A 19,851-nucleotide genomic window follows, 5' to 3' on the forward strand; every position below is an offset into this window, starting at 1 on the left:
GAGTTACGCAAGGCTTTCTGGAATGGAACGATTGCGTAAGTCGGGGAGTGTCTGTACAAGAGTTAGGCCATGTGTACACTAGAGACCTTACAGCGGCACGATTATACCGATGTAGCTACGCCTCTGTAAGACCTCCTTCGTTGCTGCTCTGCACCAATGGGAGAGAGCTCTCCCACTGGCATAATTAAACCACCCTCAACCACCCAATCTCCTGCCGACATAGCGCTGGCCACACTGGTGCTTCTGTCAGTATAATTTATGTTGCTCTGAGGGGTGTTTTTTCACACCCCTAGTGACACAAATTATACTGACAAAAGTGCTAGTGTAGACACAACCTTAGTTATGAAACATTTATGGCTTTTGAGGCACTTGCAGCGTTAGAGTTCTTTAAATTGTCGGCATCTGCGTAAATGAATATGTGGAGTAATGCTCATACTTTACATACAGATACTAGGAGGGTGAGATAATATCTTTTATTGGACCAATTTCTATGGGTGTGAGAGACAAGCTTTTGAGCCACATAGAGGGACAAGGTGGGAGAGAGAGAAAAATTCTAATATCCTGGGAACAACAGAGTTACAACTCCACTTCATACATACTTCGTATAGACAGCAGGTATAAAACATGAATCCAGATTGTGGGGTTGTTTTAGGATTTTATTACATTCAATATATATCATTCTTATATTGTGGGATAATTCAAATATCCTCTCTTCTCTTCCTCTTCTCCCATTTTCTCCCTCCTCCCCCCTAGTATATTGAGAATAATTTTTGTGTTTACAGCTATTAGTCCTGATTAGGTGAAAGGTCTTTTTTTCTGCTAGTATTTGTCTTTTGATATTGTTTTGACACCAATTTGCTGACACTCCTCTAGAGTGATTGTAGACAAAAGATGGACTGGGACTGTTATTTTAACAGGACAATTATCTTTTATGCTCAAAGTTGAAGCACTGTAACCATGAGTCAATGATGGCATGAGTGAAAAATTTTATACAAATACTCAGAGGGAATAACTTGTAGCAGCAAAGATGGAAAAGAACCCAGCTGTCCAGTTCTACTTCCAGTCAAAAAAAAAAAAAAAAAACCTGGCTGGAACGCCGCCCCTGGAATTGTGCCGCCCCAAGCACGTGCTTGCTTTGCTGGTGCCTAGAGCCGGTCCTGCTTCCAGTTGTGTGGCAGTGTATTTCAAAGGTTCTCGACTAACTTCTTGTGCATTTAATGTCACTACATATTAATGATCCAATTCTTCAACCTTTATTCACTTGGAGTAGCAGTAACTCATGCAAGTAATTCCACTGAAATGAGCTAGTGAATTTAACAATTTGCCATTCTCACGAATTATACTAATACTTTGCACATAGGTCTTTTTTGATCCAAGGATGCCAAAGTGCATTACAAACTTTAATTAAGCTTCCCCAAATCCCTATAAACTAAGTGAGCATTATTTTCATTTGACACCGGTAAGTTTAGGCCCAGAAAGGTTACATAGCTTGCTTAGGGTCATATAGTAAATCAGTGATAGAACCATGTATAAAACCAAAGAGACACACCTTCAGTCCCCTGCTCCATAGATAAATCTCCCTCCTGAGCTCCATGACATTGCGAAAAATATTCACTGTAATGTTGGAGAGTTGGGAGTATTAGCTCCCCCAATGTCAAATTCATTAAATATTATGACAGTTGGACATATGGCCGTTTTTGTTCTTGGTTGGTTTGTGTTTTTCTCAGCAGACAGCTAGGGTGACCAGACATCAAATGTGAAAAATTGGGACAGGAGGTGGACGGTATTAGGAGCTTATATAAGAAAAAGGCCCCAAAATCGGGACTGTCCCTATAAAATCAGGACATCTGGTCACCCAACAGACAGTTGAGGTTTCACCCAGCTCTTCTTATAATTTTGAGCCATATGAAAAAACACAGATTAAAAAAAAAAGAAGTGATGATGTGATGTGGGGAGGGGAAGGGAAAAGACAAGGGGTTTTGTTGGCAGTAAAAAGAATTTTAATAAGTGAATGGAAAGTGGAAATTAGAAACAGGTGTAAACCATGCCTGAATTTTGCGTCTTGATCCCTCTTCTACTGAAAATTGGAACTTTCACATAGGTCCACTTACAACAAATGATAATGCTATATGAATGTGGGATGAGAGAAGGCCACAGAGAAGCAAAATATTGACTGCCATTCAGTTCTAATTAACATAATTTCATTTCCCATTTCTTTTTCAAGGCTGAGTTGAAAAACTACGCAATGTTTAATATACAAAAAGCTAGTTTGAATTGACTACTAGCTAAGCCATTGATGTCCTAAGGAACAGTTAGATTGGGAACATAGGAAATTATGGAAAAGAATGGCCCAGTGGTTGTCTAATCTGCTGACCTGTCTCTGAGAGTGACCAGTGCTGGATGAGTCAGAAGACAGCACAGAAATCCCAATAAACTCCCTAATTGTGAAATGCTGTCCCTAGGAGAGTGTGAGAGATTTGGGGTTTTTTTTACTGACCCTACATGATTATTAGTTGATGCTATGAGTCATCAACTGTGGTTGGTGATCGAGTCAGACTGGTTCTGTTGCATTCCTAAAGGTCAGTTAGGGCTGCCTTAAGATATTGACGTCTTTTGTTGTTCCCTGTGATGTAGTTTGGGTCTCTTCTCCTGTACAAGGTCTCTTGATATTCATTGTATCTGGTCAAAATAGGGCTTGAAAAATCCTCTCACTCAGGATGAGTAGAAATCATTCCTGGTGAATACAATCAACTGCTGTCAAATCCAAATTTTAATGGGGGGCAGGGAAGAAGGGGAAGAGGGCCAGATTCTCAGCAGGTGTAAATCAGTGTCAGTCGGTGGAGCTATGCTGATTTACACCCCTGAGGTTCTGACTGTGTTGCTAATTTCTGGCTGTGAAGGTAATCTTTCAAACATGAATGAAAGTGTGAACTGATGCAGTGCTGTTTTCCTAAATCTGAAGAGAGACCACACTAGTGCCTTTGTTGCAGCTCAGAGTTTTCACTGCTGTTGTTCAGAATTCTAAGGGCAGCCGCAAAACAGAGAAAATTAATTTAAATGCCACCGGCTGGAGAAGCTTTGAGCAACAACAGATTCAGTCACTGGAACTATTCAGTGGGTAGAGGACTCAGAAGCAGAGGTTGTGGGCAGCATAGAGGAGCAGAAATACACCCTTGTAGTAGCTGGAAAGCAGTCACATGTTATTATGTCAGCAATTAACGGAACACCTCCACACCTGCCCCAGTAGCACACAGGAGGACAGTGCTGCTTCACCCTGCTGACAAGGAGAGAAGATTTTGGGGGAGATGGGAGCTTTCAGATTTGGCTTTCTGTCTGTCAAGCACAGCAGAGTCTCCTTTACTTCTTATTTAAATTGAACAGATACAGAATATCAAAACTGATTAATATATTCTGTGCTATACTGATGTGATCCTGGGCTTCCAGAACAGTTAAATAGCCCAAAAATCTGTTTTGTAAAGGTTCACATTTTGGATTGAAAGTTCTCCTCTGCTGCTCAGCTGGTCTTTTGGCCTGTGTGAAATGAGGTTGAGTTCCATGCAAGTGGACGTTTGTGCCCATCTGGGGCAGAGTGCAGGATCAGGGCCTTAGACCTCACTAGATAGGTGTCCATTGTCAAGCTGTCTGGAATGGCTCATGAATGTGGGTGCCAGTCTCAAGGCAGACTATTACAAACCAGGACATAAACCCCAAATGACTGTGTGTTCTATAATTAGATTTCACCAACCAAGTATCAAATGTGAACTCCTCAAGCACTATAACACCCTTAGCATGGAGACACAGACAGTTGCCTTGGGCACTCTGGTCTATCTTGCGCCCCGCAGTCTTGCCTTTGTGATAGATGGTTCCTTACAGCAAAAATCATAACTATATTCAGGTTACTCCCAGTCCAAAAGGACCAGTCACCTACCCCAGGTCAATTGTATCTTAGATCGCTCACCAAAGACCATGCTTGTAGCCAATACTGTAATAAACCAGCTAAAGATTTATTAACTAGGAAGAAGAAATAAGTTATTTACAAGGTTAACGCAGGTAAATACACACACACAAATTAGTTACAATCTTAGGTTTCAATAGATGTTGCTGTAATATGCAAGTTCTATATGTCCATTAAGCTAAGCCACTTGGGGATCCCTTGTTTAAGCTTAGAAACATTGCCCTCTCCAAACTCCAAGCAGTATAGTGATACAGTTCTCTCTTGTAGGGATTTACATTTCCTTCTCCCAGAGTTCAAACTGTGATGGGATGAGGGTTTGTGCACATCCCCTCTTTATGGATGTGGGGGATCAATCAACACAATCGCGTGTAATATTAGTGAACAAAATAGTTTGTCTGGTGTTGATAGGCCTTCTTTTGTTGGGCAGGAGATGACACCTCTTGTGGTAAACTAGTATTTCATATTTGGTAATGCTTCTCTCCTGGCTATGGGGGTTTAGAGTGTTATAGCAAACTCTTTTATAGTTACAAAGCAAACACTTGCATATTACCTTATAACATGGTATACAGATTTTATAAGTGAAATTCATGTATGCAGCAACTAACAAGCATTTCATAAAGTCCAAACACTAAACACATTCTTATAAACTTCAAGTCTATTTTAATAATGCTAACACAGATGAGTCAGACTGGGCTATTTCCAACTATTCATTTGTTAGTGTTCAGTGAGGGCTAGGTGCCTTGGCATAAGCTGGCTCCTGGTCTGCCAGTGTCACACAACTTCCTCTGCCCCCCGCAGAACCAACTCAACAGAGAAGCCAAAGATTAAATGAATATGGAAAAGGAACTATCTTTTTGTGTCTAGAGTTTGCATATCTATCAGCACACTGATGGTGCACGGTAGCGAAATTTCTGTGTATAAATAGAATGCTTGTGTGTCTTGGTCTATGAATGAGAAATCTTTCCTAAGCATTAAATGCACCATTTTCCATCCTGGCCCCAAAAATCTATTTTTTAATAACTATTATAGGGAAAATAATCAAATGTGCATTATTTAACCTCTTGCCATGAATTAGATGTATTTTATAAAATATTGCAATGGTACTTTATTAGTTTTTGTTTAAATAGGATGCTAAACATTTCAGCAATACTTTAATTAACACCTACTTTACTAGAAAGTTGTAATGAATTACTTTGAGGATTTACTTTAACCCACACACACATCTCAAAAGAATTTGTCATGATTTCATGTCATTAAACTGAAGGCCAAAGGAAATAGCATAGATACACCCTTTATCACCAATTTGTGTCTAAAAGATCAAATAAACCCAAACCACAACAATAGTCATGCTAATACAGAGTCACGTTCAGCTAAAGTTCTGAGTGAAAGATGACAAACCCTGTGACCGCAGTTCTTAGTCCAACCTGGCTGTGGTGAAAACGTGGCAGAACACGTGCTATAGGATGCTTTGATGCATCCTTAGATGTGCCCACAAATCTGGAAAGCTCTAGAGTTTCCGTAACTTGTTCTAGAGCCTAATTCATTGAATCGAAGGTGTTTAACTGAAATATTTGCATGTTTGGTTTAAATGGGTGGTAAGTCTTGAGCATGACTCATCAAGTTTTAATTGTACGGAACCCACTAATATTAATCCTTAACATTTAAATAGCACTTATTATTTATTGTTTACAGTAGTGCTGAAAGACTGCACTTGAGAATGAAGCCCATTGCACTAGATACTATTCAGACATATAGTAAGAGACAGTCACTGCCCCAAAGAGCTTATAACCTAAATAGACAAGAGAGAGGGTGGGAGACAATAAGTATTCCTCCATTTTACAGATGGGGAACTGAGGTACAGAGAGCTTGAGTGACTTGCCTGTGGTCACACAGGAAATCTGTGACAGACCCAGGAACTAAAGCTAGATGTCCTGAGTCCAAGTTCATCACTCTAGCCAGAAGACCATCCTATAAAGTGCTACAAATTATTTCTAAGGCTTTTTAAATGAGTTGCCTGGAGATTTCAGTCTCCTGCACTGTAATAACCATAGCAGAGCATTTCACAGTAAGTAGCTTTCGTGGTTATAAGCAGTCTCTCTGAAATGCATCCCTTTGCAGGGAAGAGGGCATCCGCCAGCACACAGTACCTGAAGTAGAATATCTGGCCAAAGACAACAGGAGCAAACTCTTGTTGTGTGTTTTCCGTTAACATTATTTAAAGGGATATGCAACCCCACTCCCCAAACAAATGTATCCCACTTGTTCAGATGGGGCACCTAGGGCTATATATTGTTTCATAATCTTGTATATATTTCATGTATTGTTTTGGTATTTGTCACTGCAGTCAAAATTTTCAAAATCAGCCATTGGCTTTAAGTGCCTTCATTTTGGAGTGCCCAGTCTGAGACACTTAGGGCTCAATTTTGAGAGGGGCTGTGTGTCTGCAGCACCCTGGGACTTAAAATGGGGTTGTGGGTTCTCTGTCCAAGTTGCGCTCCCCAAAATGAAAACCCCACAAATGTCACCCACCCACATCAATGTGGGGAGGGGAACTTGAGGGGCCCAGAAGTGAAAGGGGGACAGTCACAGTAGCAATGGAGGGAGACAGTTCCCAAGGGACAGTAGGTAGCTCTTCCCGCTGGGAGTCTTTGGCACCCACTGGCCCACTGTGGGAGAAGGATGCTGACTGGCCAGCATTCTCCAGCTCCCAGGATTTAGCCCCTGTGCTGGGGCCTTCTGGAAGCTCTATCAGCTCCGTTTCAGCAGCCCACCCTACCCACCCAAACTAGGAATGGGAATGTGGTCTGACAGATGCAGCTGGTCTAGCCGATCAGCAGTTTAGAGGGTCAGGAAGTAATTTTTCTCCCACAGGCCAACTGGCAGAGGACCATGGAGTTTTTTGCTATCCTTGCAGCACCATCAAGCCACAGTGGGTTGAGTAGGAACATGCTTAGTACGTAACTGAGGTACTGGGGTGAGGGTGTTTATTCATTGCAACTTGTGGCTGGTGTTGAGTGCAGTTGAGACAATAGAATGAACAGTTCCCAGAGGTAATAGGCCTTGGATTTTGGTGATGGGCCTTGGGCTCATGTGAAAGAGTGAGATCTTGTGGCTTTTACAGGCTGAGGTCAGACCATGTGGCCCTAGTGAGCTGAGCCCAATCTGTGCACCCTCTGTCTTCCTCATGGGGGAGCGGGACGGTGCTAGGACTCAGAGAGAGCTGAGTCCTGAATAATAAACTGAGGAACACCTAACCCGCATTATGGGGTATATGAAAGGAGCCCTGTAACCTTGGTGCCAGTTATGGGTTATATGGTAAGGAGCTCTGTAACCCTGCAGTGGAACAAATTAAATGCCCGATGTAGGGGAGTATAGGTGATGGGCGAGTAGCCCTCCTCCCCTGTGTTAATGTTTAATAAAAGTTGTAGCCTGCCCCCCTAATTCCATGCTGGTGCCAATCCTCATTTTGCTGCTGTGTCCTCATCAAATTAATTAGTTTCTTTTTAAAAAAGAGGCTGTTTTTATTGCTGGAATTACTGATTGGGCTTCCAGCTAACACAACTGGTCCACCATTTTTCTTATCTTTATCCCACTTGTACTGCAAAGATACTTATACTGCAAGCCTATCTCACTCTTTGCTTGAAATAAAATTATCTAGTAAAAATGTGGATAACGATTGTTGTGCTATGATTGTCATTGCTGGGGCGATCCCCAAATGCTTCCTTTTTTCCATTGACTCAGTTTTAGGTTTTTCAGGTTCTTCTTTTTGATTTTTTGGGGGGGATTTTATTGATGGCAAAAGTAAATGATTGTTATCTCATGTAAGCCTTCAGGGAGTCCCACAGTACACTGTGGAGACTACTTTTGTTTGGGTTTCCCCCTAGATGTTTTTAGAATCTCTGGCAGCTAAATATCATTCCACTGGTCCAGATTCCATTGTAGTTAGACAATGATCTTCTCCACTTTTAAATACTCTTGGAATCTTTCATTTGAATATTTTGCCTTGGAGCTAGTTTTGTTATTTCTGTTGATTTAGAAGTTGAATAAATGTAAAAAATACAATACTGAAAAAAATGTTACTTGTATGTAAGAACTCTATGAAATCTTCCTTCCATGGAAACACCTACTCGTTCTGTTGGCATCATGGGTCTCTGAATGTATTCTTTACATTATATGTAAATACTTAGTGCAATAATAATATATCAACGATTATTGCAATTCATTTGTCTAACTTCCCCAAAATTTGGCATGCAGCATAATTATGTATAATGATGTGCTTTTGTCACAGGCCTTCACAGGACCTTCGTAATGTCATGCCCCTGTATGAGAAACATTTCCTTTTACTAAAACTCTTTGCATAAGCACTGGAATTATAAGCTAAAACATGAAGAGCTGTGCCAAGTAACTTATTTCAAGCCTGTACTTATGAGGCCCAGTCACCAGGACAAACACAATACTTGTCTGAAAAATGTATTGGCAACTTATGTGAGGAATAAAAAAACCCTTGTAGTTATGCAGCCAAACCTATGGGTAACTTTAACCTCATGCTTCAGGGTATAAATTAATTCCTTGCAGAGGCTGGGAAGAAATATTTTCCCTCCATATTCAGCACTGTGCAACTGATTAGGTATTTTATGTGATTACTGAATTCCTCTGACTCATCAAGTATTGTCTACCGTTTCATGGGAGGGTACTGTAAAGTAGGATTTCATAAAAGGTGCCAGAGAGCTGTCTACAGATCACTGGTCTGATTACCTGCCCCTATACACGTTGGCTTTTATATACCATTGACATCTGCCCCAACCCCGGCCATCCTTTCATTCTTAGCCTCAGCCCCTGTCCTCATCACTAGCTCTGCCCCAATTAAAACCTCCCTTTCAGACCTCAGACCTTCCCTTTTTTCTCCACTTCCCTTTGCCTGCTTCATCTCCCAAAAATATCACTGGCATCCATGATTTTATCTCTCACTATTGCCAGCCTGTGGCACTCCGACGCCTGCCTCCCCGACCACAGAACTTCCTCCGCAGCTACTCTCGCTGCATCATCTTCTCTCACATAGTCCACCTAAGTCATCTCCCAAGAAATGGGGCACAGGCACTGGGCTTCTCCTCTACCATTCCCAACTCATCCTTCCCACTACTCCTCCTTTGTCAGCAAGGTATCACTTTTTGTGATGGAAAGAACAAAGGAGAAAACAATATATATTAATAAGGCTTAGAGTTGCCATTTGAGATCAGAGTCCCATTGTGCTAGGTGCGGTGCATACACACGGTCCCTGCTCCAAAGAACTAAATTAAGATATAACACTTCCATGTTTTCCCTTGGACTCTTAGAAAATTCACTCTGAAACAAATTATTCATTATACAATCACATTAATATGCTGTGAGGAAAATAAAATCCTGCAATCTGATCTGATAAAAGTAGATACAACCCTTTTGATGACATTCACACCAGAAGCCTGAGTCAAGATCAAACCTACCCTGTATCTTTCCTGTTATTATCTTGGACATGTTTTTCATAGATGCCTGTGTCACATTTATTCATTTTCTTTCAATTTTCAAGTGTTTTCTCTTCCCAGACCTTGATTCTTTAAACAAAAACAAGTTGGCGCAGACCTGGGATAATCAGTCCTCTTTTTCTTTTGCAGTTTTCTTATAAACTTAAGACTGGATTCTGCCAGCTACACTCACACCGAATTGTACCTTATTTGTTTTCTGAGATCATTTTTGTTAGTGGGGCTAACTGCAGAGTAAGCTACAGCTCAACATGAATAAGGGTAGCATGATGTCCTTGGACGTCATGAAAGAAGCTGGACTTAGTGACTGAGCTTGAAGTCCTCACTTTTTATATAGGGTGGGCATTGGCAACTAGATGCAATTATAGTGTCATTTGTTATGTGGACCCTGTGAACTGGACTGAGTCCACAAAACGCATTTCACATAAATCCCCAAACAGTCATCAGATAACAAATTTTTACCTTCCGCTGACCTCAGCTGAATTTGAATTGGGAACCTAATGTTAAGAGGTGCATGGCTTGGCAACAGTATATTTGATATGCAAATGACTATAGTGTTAAATAAATAATTGATCAGAAGACTGTTTTTCTGTTATCAAAATTATCAAACTAACCTATGATCCTTCAAGACAATATTCAATGTGACTAATAAAATAGGATCTACTTTATTAATACCTATAAAATTGCAAAGAATTGAACACTAGATGAAATTCAGTAAGGACTAATGCAAAATACTCCACTTAGGAAGGAACCACCTGTTGCACACATACAAAATGGGAAATGACTGCCTAGGAAGGAGTACTGCGGAATGGGACTGGGGGGTCATAGTGGACCACGAGCTAAATATGAGTGAGCAGTGTAGCACTATTGCAAAAAAAGAGAACATCATTCTGGGATGTGTTAGCAGGAGTGTTTTAAGCAAGACACGAGAAGTAATTCTTCCACTCTACTCTGTGCTGATTAGGCCTCAACTGAAGTATTGCATCCAGTTCTGGGTGCCACATTTCAGGAAAGATGTGGACAAATTGGAGAAAGTCCAGAGAAGAGCAACAAAAACGATTAAAGGTCTAGAAAACATTACCTATGAGAGAAAATTGAAAAATTTGGGTTTGTTTAGTCTGGAAAAGAGAAGACTGAGAGGGAACAGCTTTCAAGTACATAAAAGGTTGTTTCAAGGAGGAGGGAGAAAAATTGTTCTTAACCTCTGAGGGTAGGACAAGAAGCAATGGGCTTAAATTGCAGCAAGGGAGGTTTAGGTTGGCCATTAGGAAAAACTTCCTAACTGTCAGGGTGGTTAAGCACTAGAATAAATTGCCTAGGGAGGTTGTGGAATCTCTATCATTGGAGATTTTTAAGAGCAGGTTAGACAAACACCTGTCAGGGATGGTCTTAGATAATACTTAGTCCTGCCAGGAGAGCGGAAGACTGGATTAGATGACCTCTCAAGGTCCCTTCCAGTCCTATGATTCTAAGATTAATCAGTTTGCTAAACTTAATTAATTTAATTTCAAATCTAAGCACATATCCCTTCATGTACTGTGTCATACAGATGAATATAATTGAAATTTAATGATCATTCAAATACAGGAATTCACAGATTCAGTTTAGGTTGAGCTTAAAATTACTTTTCTCTAAAGTAGACTGTGCTGTAGTAACAACTTTAGATCATGGTTGTATTACATCTACTGTTTCTTTTGGCAGCAGTCTCAAAAACAGAGGTTGTCTGAAATTTTGAGTCAGTGCTGTGCACTGAGGCAGGAATCTTGTGGGGAAAAATAGTATGTGATCATGTAATTAAAGTCTGAATCATAATGCATAATCACAGCAATGCTAAATTAAGGCTGCACAGGAAACCTTAATTCTGGCATTTCTTAACTTTTGAATGCTCAACTTTGCAACCTTAATTTATTTTTAACGGTCTCTCTCTCTCTGTGTAGTCAGTATAAAGCATCTTAGTGAGGTCTTAGTGAGAGTGAATGTCTTCAGCTATCCCTCGATATGAGGATGATGTCTGCCAAGGGGGTTCGTTGGTGGGTTTTTAAGTGGCTGAGGAGCCCAATTTGTGCCCTACAGATTTTCCAAGAGAAGTGACAGGTGTAATCTTGGAGGAGACATAGTTGTTGGCTGGACTGTTGTGCCCTTTTTTTTCCTCCTGTGTTGCTTCTCTGTCTCATGAGCACATCTGTTCTCCTCAAAGTGAGCTGTGGCCTGGTGTATGTTGCAGCACTGTGTTCTGCTCTGTGCTGAGTCCTCCCAGTTTGTTGGGTTGATGCCTCCCTTTTTAAGGTGTAATTTCAGTATGTCTTTGAAGCGCTTCCACTGCCCTCCGTGAGCCCTTCTCCCCTGACTTAACTGAGAGAAGAGTATTTGCGTTGGGAGGTGAATGTCAGGCATACGTACACAGTGGCCTGCCTAGCGGAGTTGGTGTTTTATGACCTGCATTTCTGTACTGCTGATATTAGTGCGTCAGTCTTCCCAGCAGATCCTGAGAATCCTCCTGAGGCAGTGCTGTTGGAACCACTCCAGCCGCTTGAGATGTCGTCTATAGGTTACCCAGGTCGCACACCCATAAGGAAGGGTGGGGATGACAACTGCCTTGTAAACCAAGATCTTGATACTTATTTGCAGATCCCTATCATTGAAGACTTGTTTGAGTAGTCTTCCAAAGGATGTGCTGGCATAGCGGATCCTGTATTCAATTTCTGTGTCAATGCTGCCTTTTTGGGAGAGGTGGCTGCCATGTTATGGAAAATGGTCCACATTTTCCAGGGATTTTCCACTGATTATTTGTGGAATACAAACTGTAATTTGTGCAGGTGAGGGCTGGTAGAGTACCTTGGTTTTCCCGATGTTGAGAGACAGACCAAGGCTGCGATAGGCATCTGCAAAAAGATGTAGGATACAGGTTGGCCTCTGAGGGTGCAAGAATGATGCAGTCATCTGAATTCCAATTCTTGTGATCTTAGATTTTGTTTGGAGACATTTGATTGAGGAGTTCACCGTCCATATGATACTCAATCCCGATTCCATCAGGGAGGCGGTCACAGATGAGAATCAGGATCACAGCACGGTAAATGGAGAAGAGTGTTCGAGCAGTAACACAGCCCTGCTTGACACCAGTGCGAATGATGAATGGTTCGGTCTCTGAGCTGTTGCGCAGAATGATGGCAGTCATCCCATCATGGATTAATCTGGTGATGGAAATGAATTTCTGTGGACAGCCAAACCTACACAGCATCTCCCATAGGGCATCGTGATTGATAGTCAAAGGCCTTGATTAGATTGATGAATGCCATGAACAGTTCCTGGTGTTGCTCTCTGCACTTCTCCTGAATCTGTCATGCCACAAAGATCATGTCAGTTGTGCCTTGGGATGGCCTGAAGCGACACTGTGATTCAGGGAGGAGTTCCTCTGCAAGGGGGAGAAAGCGGTTTAGTAGGATCTGGGCAAGGATCTTCCCTGTGATGAGAGGAGGGCAGTACCTCTGTAGTTCCTGCACAAAGATTTGCCCCCTTTCTTGAATATTGTAACAATGTTGTTATTCTTAAAGTCAGGTGGAATATCCTATATTTTCAGCACATGTACTGTGAATGGTATTTTTAAGTTGATCCCAGTGCTCTTGAATATCAGTGATATTAACAAGCAAGTTAGAGAGTTTCTCAGACAGGTATTGCTGGAACATCTCGCAGCTGGCTTGGTCCTGAAGTGCTTTGATGTTATACTGATTTCTCTTAGTCTTTGGGTGTTTGCGATGTGGTGGCGCAAACTGCAGATACATGACTGATCTTACTAATCGATGGTCTGTCCAACAGTGATCTATACCTCTCATGGCTCGTGTTATATGGACATCGGTGTAATCTCGAGCTCTGTCTCTAACATAATCAAGGAGGTATGGGGGTAGGGATAGCTCAGTGATTTGAGCATTGGCCTGCTTAAACCCAGGGCTGTGAGTTCAGTCCTTGAGGGGCCCATTTAGGGATCTGGGGCAAAAATTGGGGATTGGTCCTGCCTTGAGCAGGGGGTTGGACTAGATGACCTCCTGAGGTCCTTTCTAACCCTGATATTCTATGATTCTAGGTACCAGTGTTTGGACAGAGGATGTTTCCAGGTGGCCTTAAATTTGTTACTCTGCTTGAAGATGGTATTTGTGGTGAGCAGGTCATGCTCCACACATTTGCTGAGGAGAAGAATACCATTGAGGTTTACGTTATCCACCCCTTCTTTGCCTATTTTGCTGCTCCAGAGTTGAGAGTCCCATCTGACTCTGGCATTGAAATCTCCCAGGAGGATAAGTTTGTCTACCTTAAGTGTGGCTGTGAGGACTTCATCAAGAGTGTTATAAAACTGTTCCTTGTCTTCCTCATCATTAAGTGGTGGGGTCTAGGCACTGATGGCTGTGGCATATTGGCTGTTGCTGAGCTTGAGTCACAGTCATGAGATGCTCGTTGATCCACATGGGAAGCTCCCGTGAATGCATTTCTCTTCAGGTGGCTTTCCTTTCCAAAAGAAGGTGTAGCCTTCTCTTTTAATTGGCCCTCATCAGCCCGGTGTGTCTCACTAAGAGCTGCAATGTCAATGTTGAGTCTTGCCCTTTCTTCTTTCTGGGCATTCACTGCGCTGAGAGTCCATAAGGGTGCGGACATTCCAGGTGGCGAAATTCATTGTCTTAAATCTCATGTTTTGGCCGCGGAGTTGAGTGATCCCACTGGATGCGGTCATCCAATCGCCAGAGTGTGAGACAGCCTATATTTACAGCACCTTTTCTATCCCCCTCCCCCTTCAGGGTGAGCAGAGGGGATCCTGAAAAGGCCTGCTCAGTCACAGTCGCTGCTCTTGAAATGTACTTCTGTCTCATTCAATCGGAAGATGACTGTCACGCGGCTGCTGCCTGCTTGTAGATTTGTGATTAAAAACTCCCAGAGATCACTGCTCCTGTCTTCACCGCCAGTTGTCCATCACCGCAGGGCTTTGTGCAGGTGTGAGCCCTTTGGCAGAAGTCTGCACGTGAAATCTTTTAACGTGGGGAAACCAGTGCACAGACAGGAGGAAAACCCTGACCCAGTGGCAAGGAGATTCAAGACAACCAGGGGTCTCCCTCCTGCTGCAGCCCTCATCCTCCTTCACAGCTGCAGAGTACTAAAAGGTCTTCCATATGTGCCTGATCCACCATTGGGTCTTGTGAAGTTTGGACTGTGGTTAATCAGGAGCTTTGCCTCAGACCTGCTCGCCAAAGGGGACCCTTCCATGTGTATGAAAGTTCCAGATGATGTAGCTCTTTAGCCCACACGAGCCTCTCCAGCACAACAAAGTTTTGGTCCATCAGAGAGGAAGAGTGGATGTATTGAGCATGTGAAAACAGCAGTTTTTCAAAGGCTTATATCAGCCAAGTTTGAGTGGATTTTCATGGGGACAGCAAAATGAACATCCCTGGGATAAAGGTGACTTCCTTCCAACCTTCAAATTCCTGCTCCAAAGCATGAGGGCACTAGAGCTTTTCAAGGGAAAGGTTGCCACAAGTTTTGACCACGGGCGAAACTACATATTGTTTCCTAGCCTCGTTCTCGGAAATGACTGCACAGTTTTGGCAGATATTTTTTAAAACAAGTCAGCCTGGGACAGAAACTCAGCACAGAAAATTTCACACTGATTATAAATAATTGAATTATAATTATAATTATAATACAAATTATAAATAATTGAAAACAGAGTCTTAGAATGGGAAGTGTAAGCCAACCTCAATAATAGATGGTGCTACCAGCTCCACCTTTAATATAGCTTTTCCTGTAGGCAAATGGGACGAGCTATACCAGTATAAGATACCTTTATACCATTACAACTTTGCCCATACTAAGTTTGGTACTGGTATGACTGTACTGGTAAAAAAATTACACCCTGAATCAACTTAGTAACTCCAGTATAACTTTCAAATGTAGACCAAGCTTTTGACTGAATTGTTATGGAGAGATTTTCAAAGGCATAAAAGACAGGTGCCTGGCTTTCATTGAAAGTCAATGGGAGATGGGTGCCTGTGCCTGTGAAAATCTTCTCTTAAGTCTCAAACTTACAGCAGCTTCCTGGTTCCAATTTCCTCACTTTAGTACAGTCTTTTTTGCTGACCCATGTTAACTCTTTGGTAGTTGGCTGTTGTCTCAGGAGGCCGCAAGTTCCCTGTTTTATAGCTCCTAAACTTCCTTTTGCTTACAGTTATTGAATATCCTTTATTTTATGCTCTTCCTGAGCAGCTTTGAAATTCTCAAAATTTCCTTAATAACTAATTTAGTGAGGCTTAATTTAAAAAGATAGTGGAGTGTTTTACTGCTCCTTTTTCGGTAGGACGCAAGGGAAAAATAAACAGACTTGTAGACAGAAACACTGGGCCACATGTGTTGCTGACATAGGTGGGTGCACTTCAGTTAAATTTTGCCCACTTGTGTGACAGTGACAAATTTGAGTGACCTGAATGAAAAAATGATTTGAATGATCTTTCTACTGCAGTTAATTTAGTCCATATTAAAATAAGGATATGAAAAGATGTATTTGTGCATTGGGGGTCTTAGAATTAAACCAAGTATGAATAGCTATTTCCTCTCAGTTATAGAGAGGGATCATTCTTTCCTCTCTCCTAGGGATTGAGCTGCCTCAGCATTAACAATATGAATGAAATTACATTAACCCCTGTCTTTCTGATTCAGATGGCCTTAATTTTTCACACAATGCATTGCAGAACTTGTTGCAACAAGTTATTGAGTTTAACAAGTATAAAAAAGGGATTTAACTTTTGTATAAACAACAAAAATGTCCAAAATTCTTACAGTAAGTATTAAAGTATGTACCAAGAGTTTTGGAAGGGGTATAAACTCTTATTCTTCAGGGCTTTTGGCAATCTCTAACTATGGCAATTCCTAAATTAATATTACAAGTGGCTTCTTTTTGTTTGGCTCAGTGCTCGCGTACAAAGAATATTTTGGGGGGGGGGGGTGGGGAAGAGGGAGGGTTGTATGGCCCCAGTTGGCATCCTATTGACTCGAGTAGAGCTCTGCACTAATTGCAATGAAAACAGGTGCTGCTAGTTCACAGTTAAAATGGAAATCTAGAAAGGAGCAATATTGTGCCAGCCAAGGTAGCTGCTGAATAGCTGCAGTAATCCATTAATTTTTGGTTATTAGATGTGGTTATATAAGACCTTGGGAATGTGTGATTTGAGCTGAAGTTTGCCAAAAGCAAAGGTGGTGGTAGAGACGTTAAAATGGCCTGATGGGAACCACTTATTACCTCCAAAGAATTGCAGAATTCTTTGTACTGCAAGCATCCAATTGTCCTGCTGGCTACCTCCTAAACTAGCTCTTCAGCTCCACCCCACGGCCTGCCTTTTCTGCCCCTGCCTCCTCAGGAGGCACGATGCTTCACAGAGCACTCAGAACCACCGGGGGAGTGTGCATGCTTCACCATCTCTTTGAATGGCCAACTTTGCTCTGCCCTTTTTGGGGCAACTTGTACCTTTTAGTGAGCATGCAGGACACAGCCCTGGCATTTCCCCTTGTGCAGAGGAAAGGCCTGCATATGTCCTTTTCCCACACACTCCTGTGCACCTGCCTAAGGCAAAAACTGGCTTCTAACAAGGAACCAAATGTACACACAGTAGCTACCGAGAATTTGCATGAGAACATTAAGAAAACTGTTAGCTAAATGATTGAACTGTATTTTAAATAATATTTATAGCTAGTATATGTATATGAACGTACATAACTGATGCTTCTAATTGTACTGTACTGTTTCATTAATTTGTAAGGCTGCAAGAACATGAGAAACACTTTGATACATGATAATTGCAGCTGAGCAAAGCATTCACTTGCATTAGGGTGGGTGGAATCACATGAGAAACATGGCTAATCAAGGTTATACTGGGTTGAAATCTTTATATCCTCAGCTTATCTCAAAATTCAGGTCTTCATTAAAAGTCTGAAGTTTGGGAACCCTTTTCAACCTGGGTGGTTACTCTGCTATATTAGAAAATATATTTTAGAAGGAAAACGTTATTTTTAACCACGGGTCATTGTTCATTATGCAGTGATGAAAGGAGCTGTGGTATTACAGTCCACTTTGGAAACACGTTGAAGTCTGTCCATTGTGAAATTGGATCCGTAAAGAACAAGATCTTTCATTGTGATACCTGCATATAAGATCTGAACCTAAAATGTCCTGTATAGATCCATTTCAACACATTACAGTGAGTACATTTGACTTTCCTATGCATGTTGTATTGTGCATCATCTGTTGCAACCAGTTACTATCAATAACCGTATAGTGTTAGTATCATCATGAAACTTGAAAGACTCTCAATATAAGGTTGGGTGAATTAAGAATAGATTTGGGAGAATTTTATTTAAAATAAATTTGATAGATATTATTGATGTTTTTGTAAAATTTTCAAAAGCTCCCAAGGGTATGTCTACACTGCAGCTGGAGGTGAGCCTCACAGCCTGGGTAGACAGACGAGCACTAGCTTGGCTTGAACTAGCATGCTAAATATAGCATCATTGACGTGACACCAGTGAAGGCTCGGACTAGCTACCTGAGCTCAGGTGGCTAGCTGGAGCCTCTGCACCTAACTCACCTTTGAAAATAGAACTTATGCTCGTACGTCACACAGGCACTTTTCAAATATTACTCTTAGACACTAATTGTAAATTATCATAATTTCAATGATTTTTGGAGTCAAGACTCACAAACAGTTCAGTCATATGGTGCTTTGATAATTTGATAGTTATATTTCCTCCTATTAATATTCTCATGAATTGATTGTCAGATAGAATTGAGAGCAGAAGAGTTCACCAATTTTCTACAGATGCAACACCAAATGTGTTTAATTTTCTCTTAAAAGTGATTTTTCTCGCAATCTTGACGGGCGTGATAAATTGAAAATAATTTAACACCTGAACCAAAGACTGTTGAAGTCAAGGGAAGGCCATTACTGAATCCTCCAATTTCACCAACAAACTTAGTCTATAAATAACTAAAACTTTGCACATTGAACAATGGAATCACAAATCCCATCTGAACTGGAATCAGTAACGAGCAGGATGTGTTCGTAAAATCACATATTGTTTGTAACTCTGTTTGGGAAACCTATTACAGCAGGAAAAGCAGTGTGTGTTCAGAGGTAGTTACTAATATACTTGTCATAATGTTGAACTTCTGAGTTTCTAAAATACAGTACATGTTTCCTTGAAATGATCTCTTATCAACTATGTGGTTTCTCCCCCTATAGTCACATCCTTTAAATGAGTCTGCAGCCAACGGATGTCAACATGTTTTATTCACGCTGAGGCTTTGTGAAGGCTGTTATGATGCCAGTCTCAGGTTGGCAGGCCGCATTATTTAATAGAGTTTAAAATGGCCTGCCAACTCTGAAGATCGCTGTTTGTAATCGGATGGCTAGTATGTATGTGTATCGCTTCCCTCTCCTGGATGGAATGTTACACCAGCTCAAATATCTGTGATGCAGCTGTTTGAGATATTCGCAACAAAACAAAACGTGCCCAATTTAAAGTATCTGAGTAACTCCTTGAGGTCAGTGGGATTACTCATGTGCTTAAAATTAAGCACATGCTTTAGAACTTCATTGAATCAGGGCATTAGATTATATTTTATTTAGCTGCTCAGAGAAGTTTGGTAGGACTGCTGTCATGGGACAGAAATATAATGGGAAAGTGCAGTTTTTAAAACAAAATGTAGTTAAACTCCTCCTCTCCTGTTGAACCATAGTTCATTGTCAATAAAAGAGTTAATAAGAGTTAAAATGAGACATCATTTTCATGAATTTTTGATTGAAATATGAAATTTCACAGAAAAGTTTAATCAAAATCCTGAACTTTGGGAGTAATCTTTTCCTAGTTTTTAAATGTTGTCCCTTTTCTTTTTCATGAAAGCCCCACATAAATAGAAGGGTAAATTGACTGAGTTGAGTTATTGAGTTTACAGGAAGACAGTGACACTCATTGCACTGTTAGAAGCACAGAAATTAGAGAAAGCATTTTCCTCCCTAAAAAAAGAAAAGGAGGACTTGTGGCACCTTAGAGACTAACAAATTTATTTGAGCATAAGCTTTCGTGAGCTACAGCTCACTTCATCGGATGAGTGGGGGGGAAAACCTTTTGTAGTGATAATCAAGGTGGGCCATTTCCAGCAGTTGACAAGAACGTCTGAGGAACAGCGGGGGGAGGGGGCGGATAAACATGGGGAAATAGTTTTACTTTGTGTAATGACCCATCCACTCCCAGTCAACTGCTGGAAATGGCCCACCTTGATTCCCCCCACTCTCCTGCTGGTAATAGCTCACCTTATCTGATCACTCTCCTTACAGTGTGTATGGTAACACT

At 41.3% G+C, this 19,851-nt stretch overlaps 1 protein-coding gene across 2 annotated transcripts in view; it reads left to right on the forward strand.

The window, feature by feature from the left end:
* Positions 1-19,851, forward strand: part of PLA2G4A (phospholipase A2 group IVA) — a 200,405-nt gene that overhangs the window by 76,362 nt on the left and 104,192 nt on the right. For both annotated transcript variants that reach the window (XM_074961148.1, XM_074961147.1), the window contains exon 2: positions 17,541-17,699. In XM_074961148.1, the coding sequence (XP_074817249.1) occupies positions 17,667-17,699 (33 nt within the window). In that variant the 5' untranslated portion in view covers positions 17,541-17,666. The remainder of the gene's footprint in view (positions 1-17,540; positions 17,700-19,851) is intronic.

This window comes from Natator depressus, chromosome 8, assembly GCF_965152275.1.
Source record: "Natator depressus isolate rNatDep1 chromosome 8, rNatDep2.hap1, whole genome shotgun sequence".
Classification (NCBI taxonomy): Eukaryota; Metazoa; Chordata; order Testudines; family Cheloniidae; genus Natator; species Natator depressus.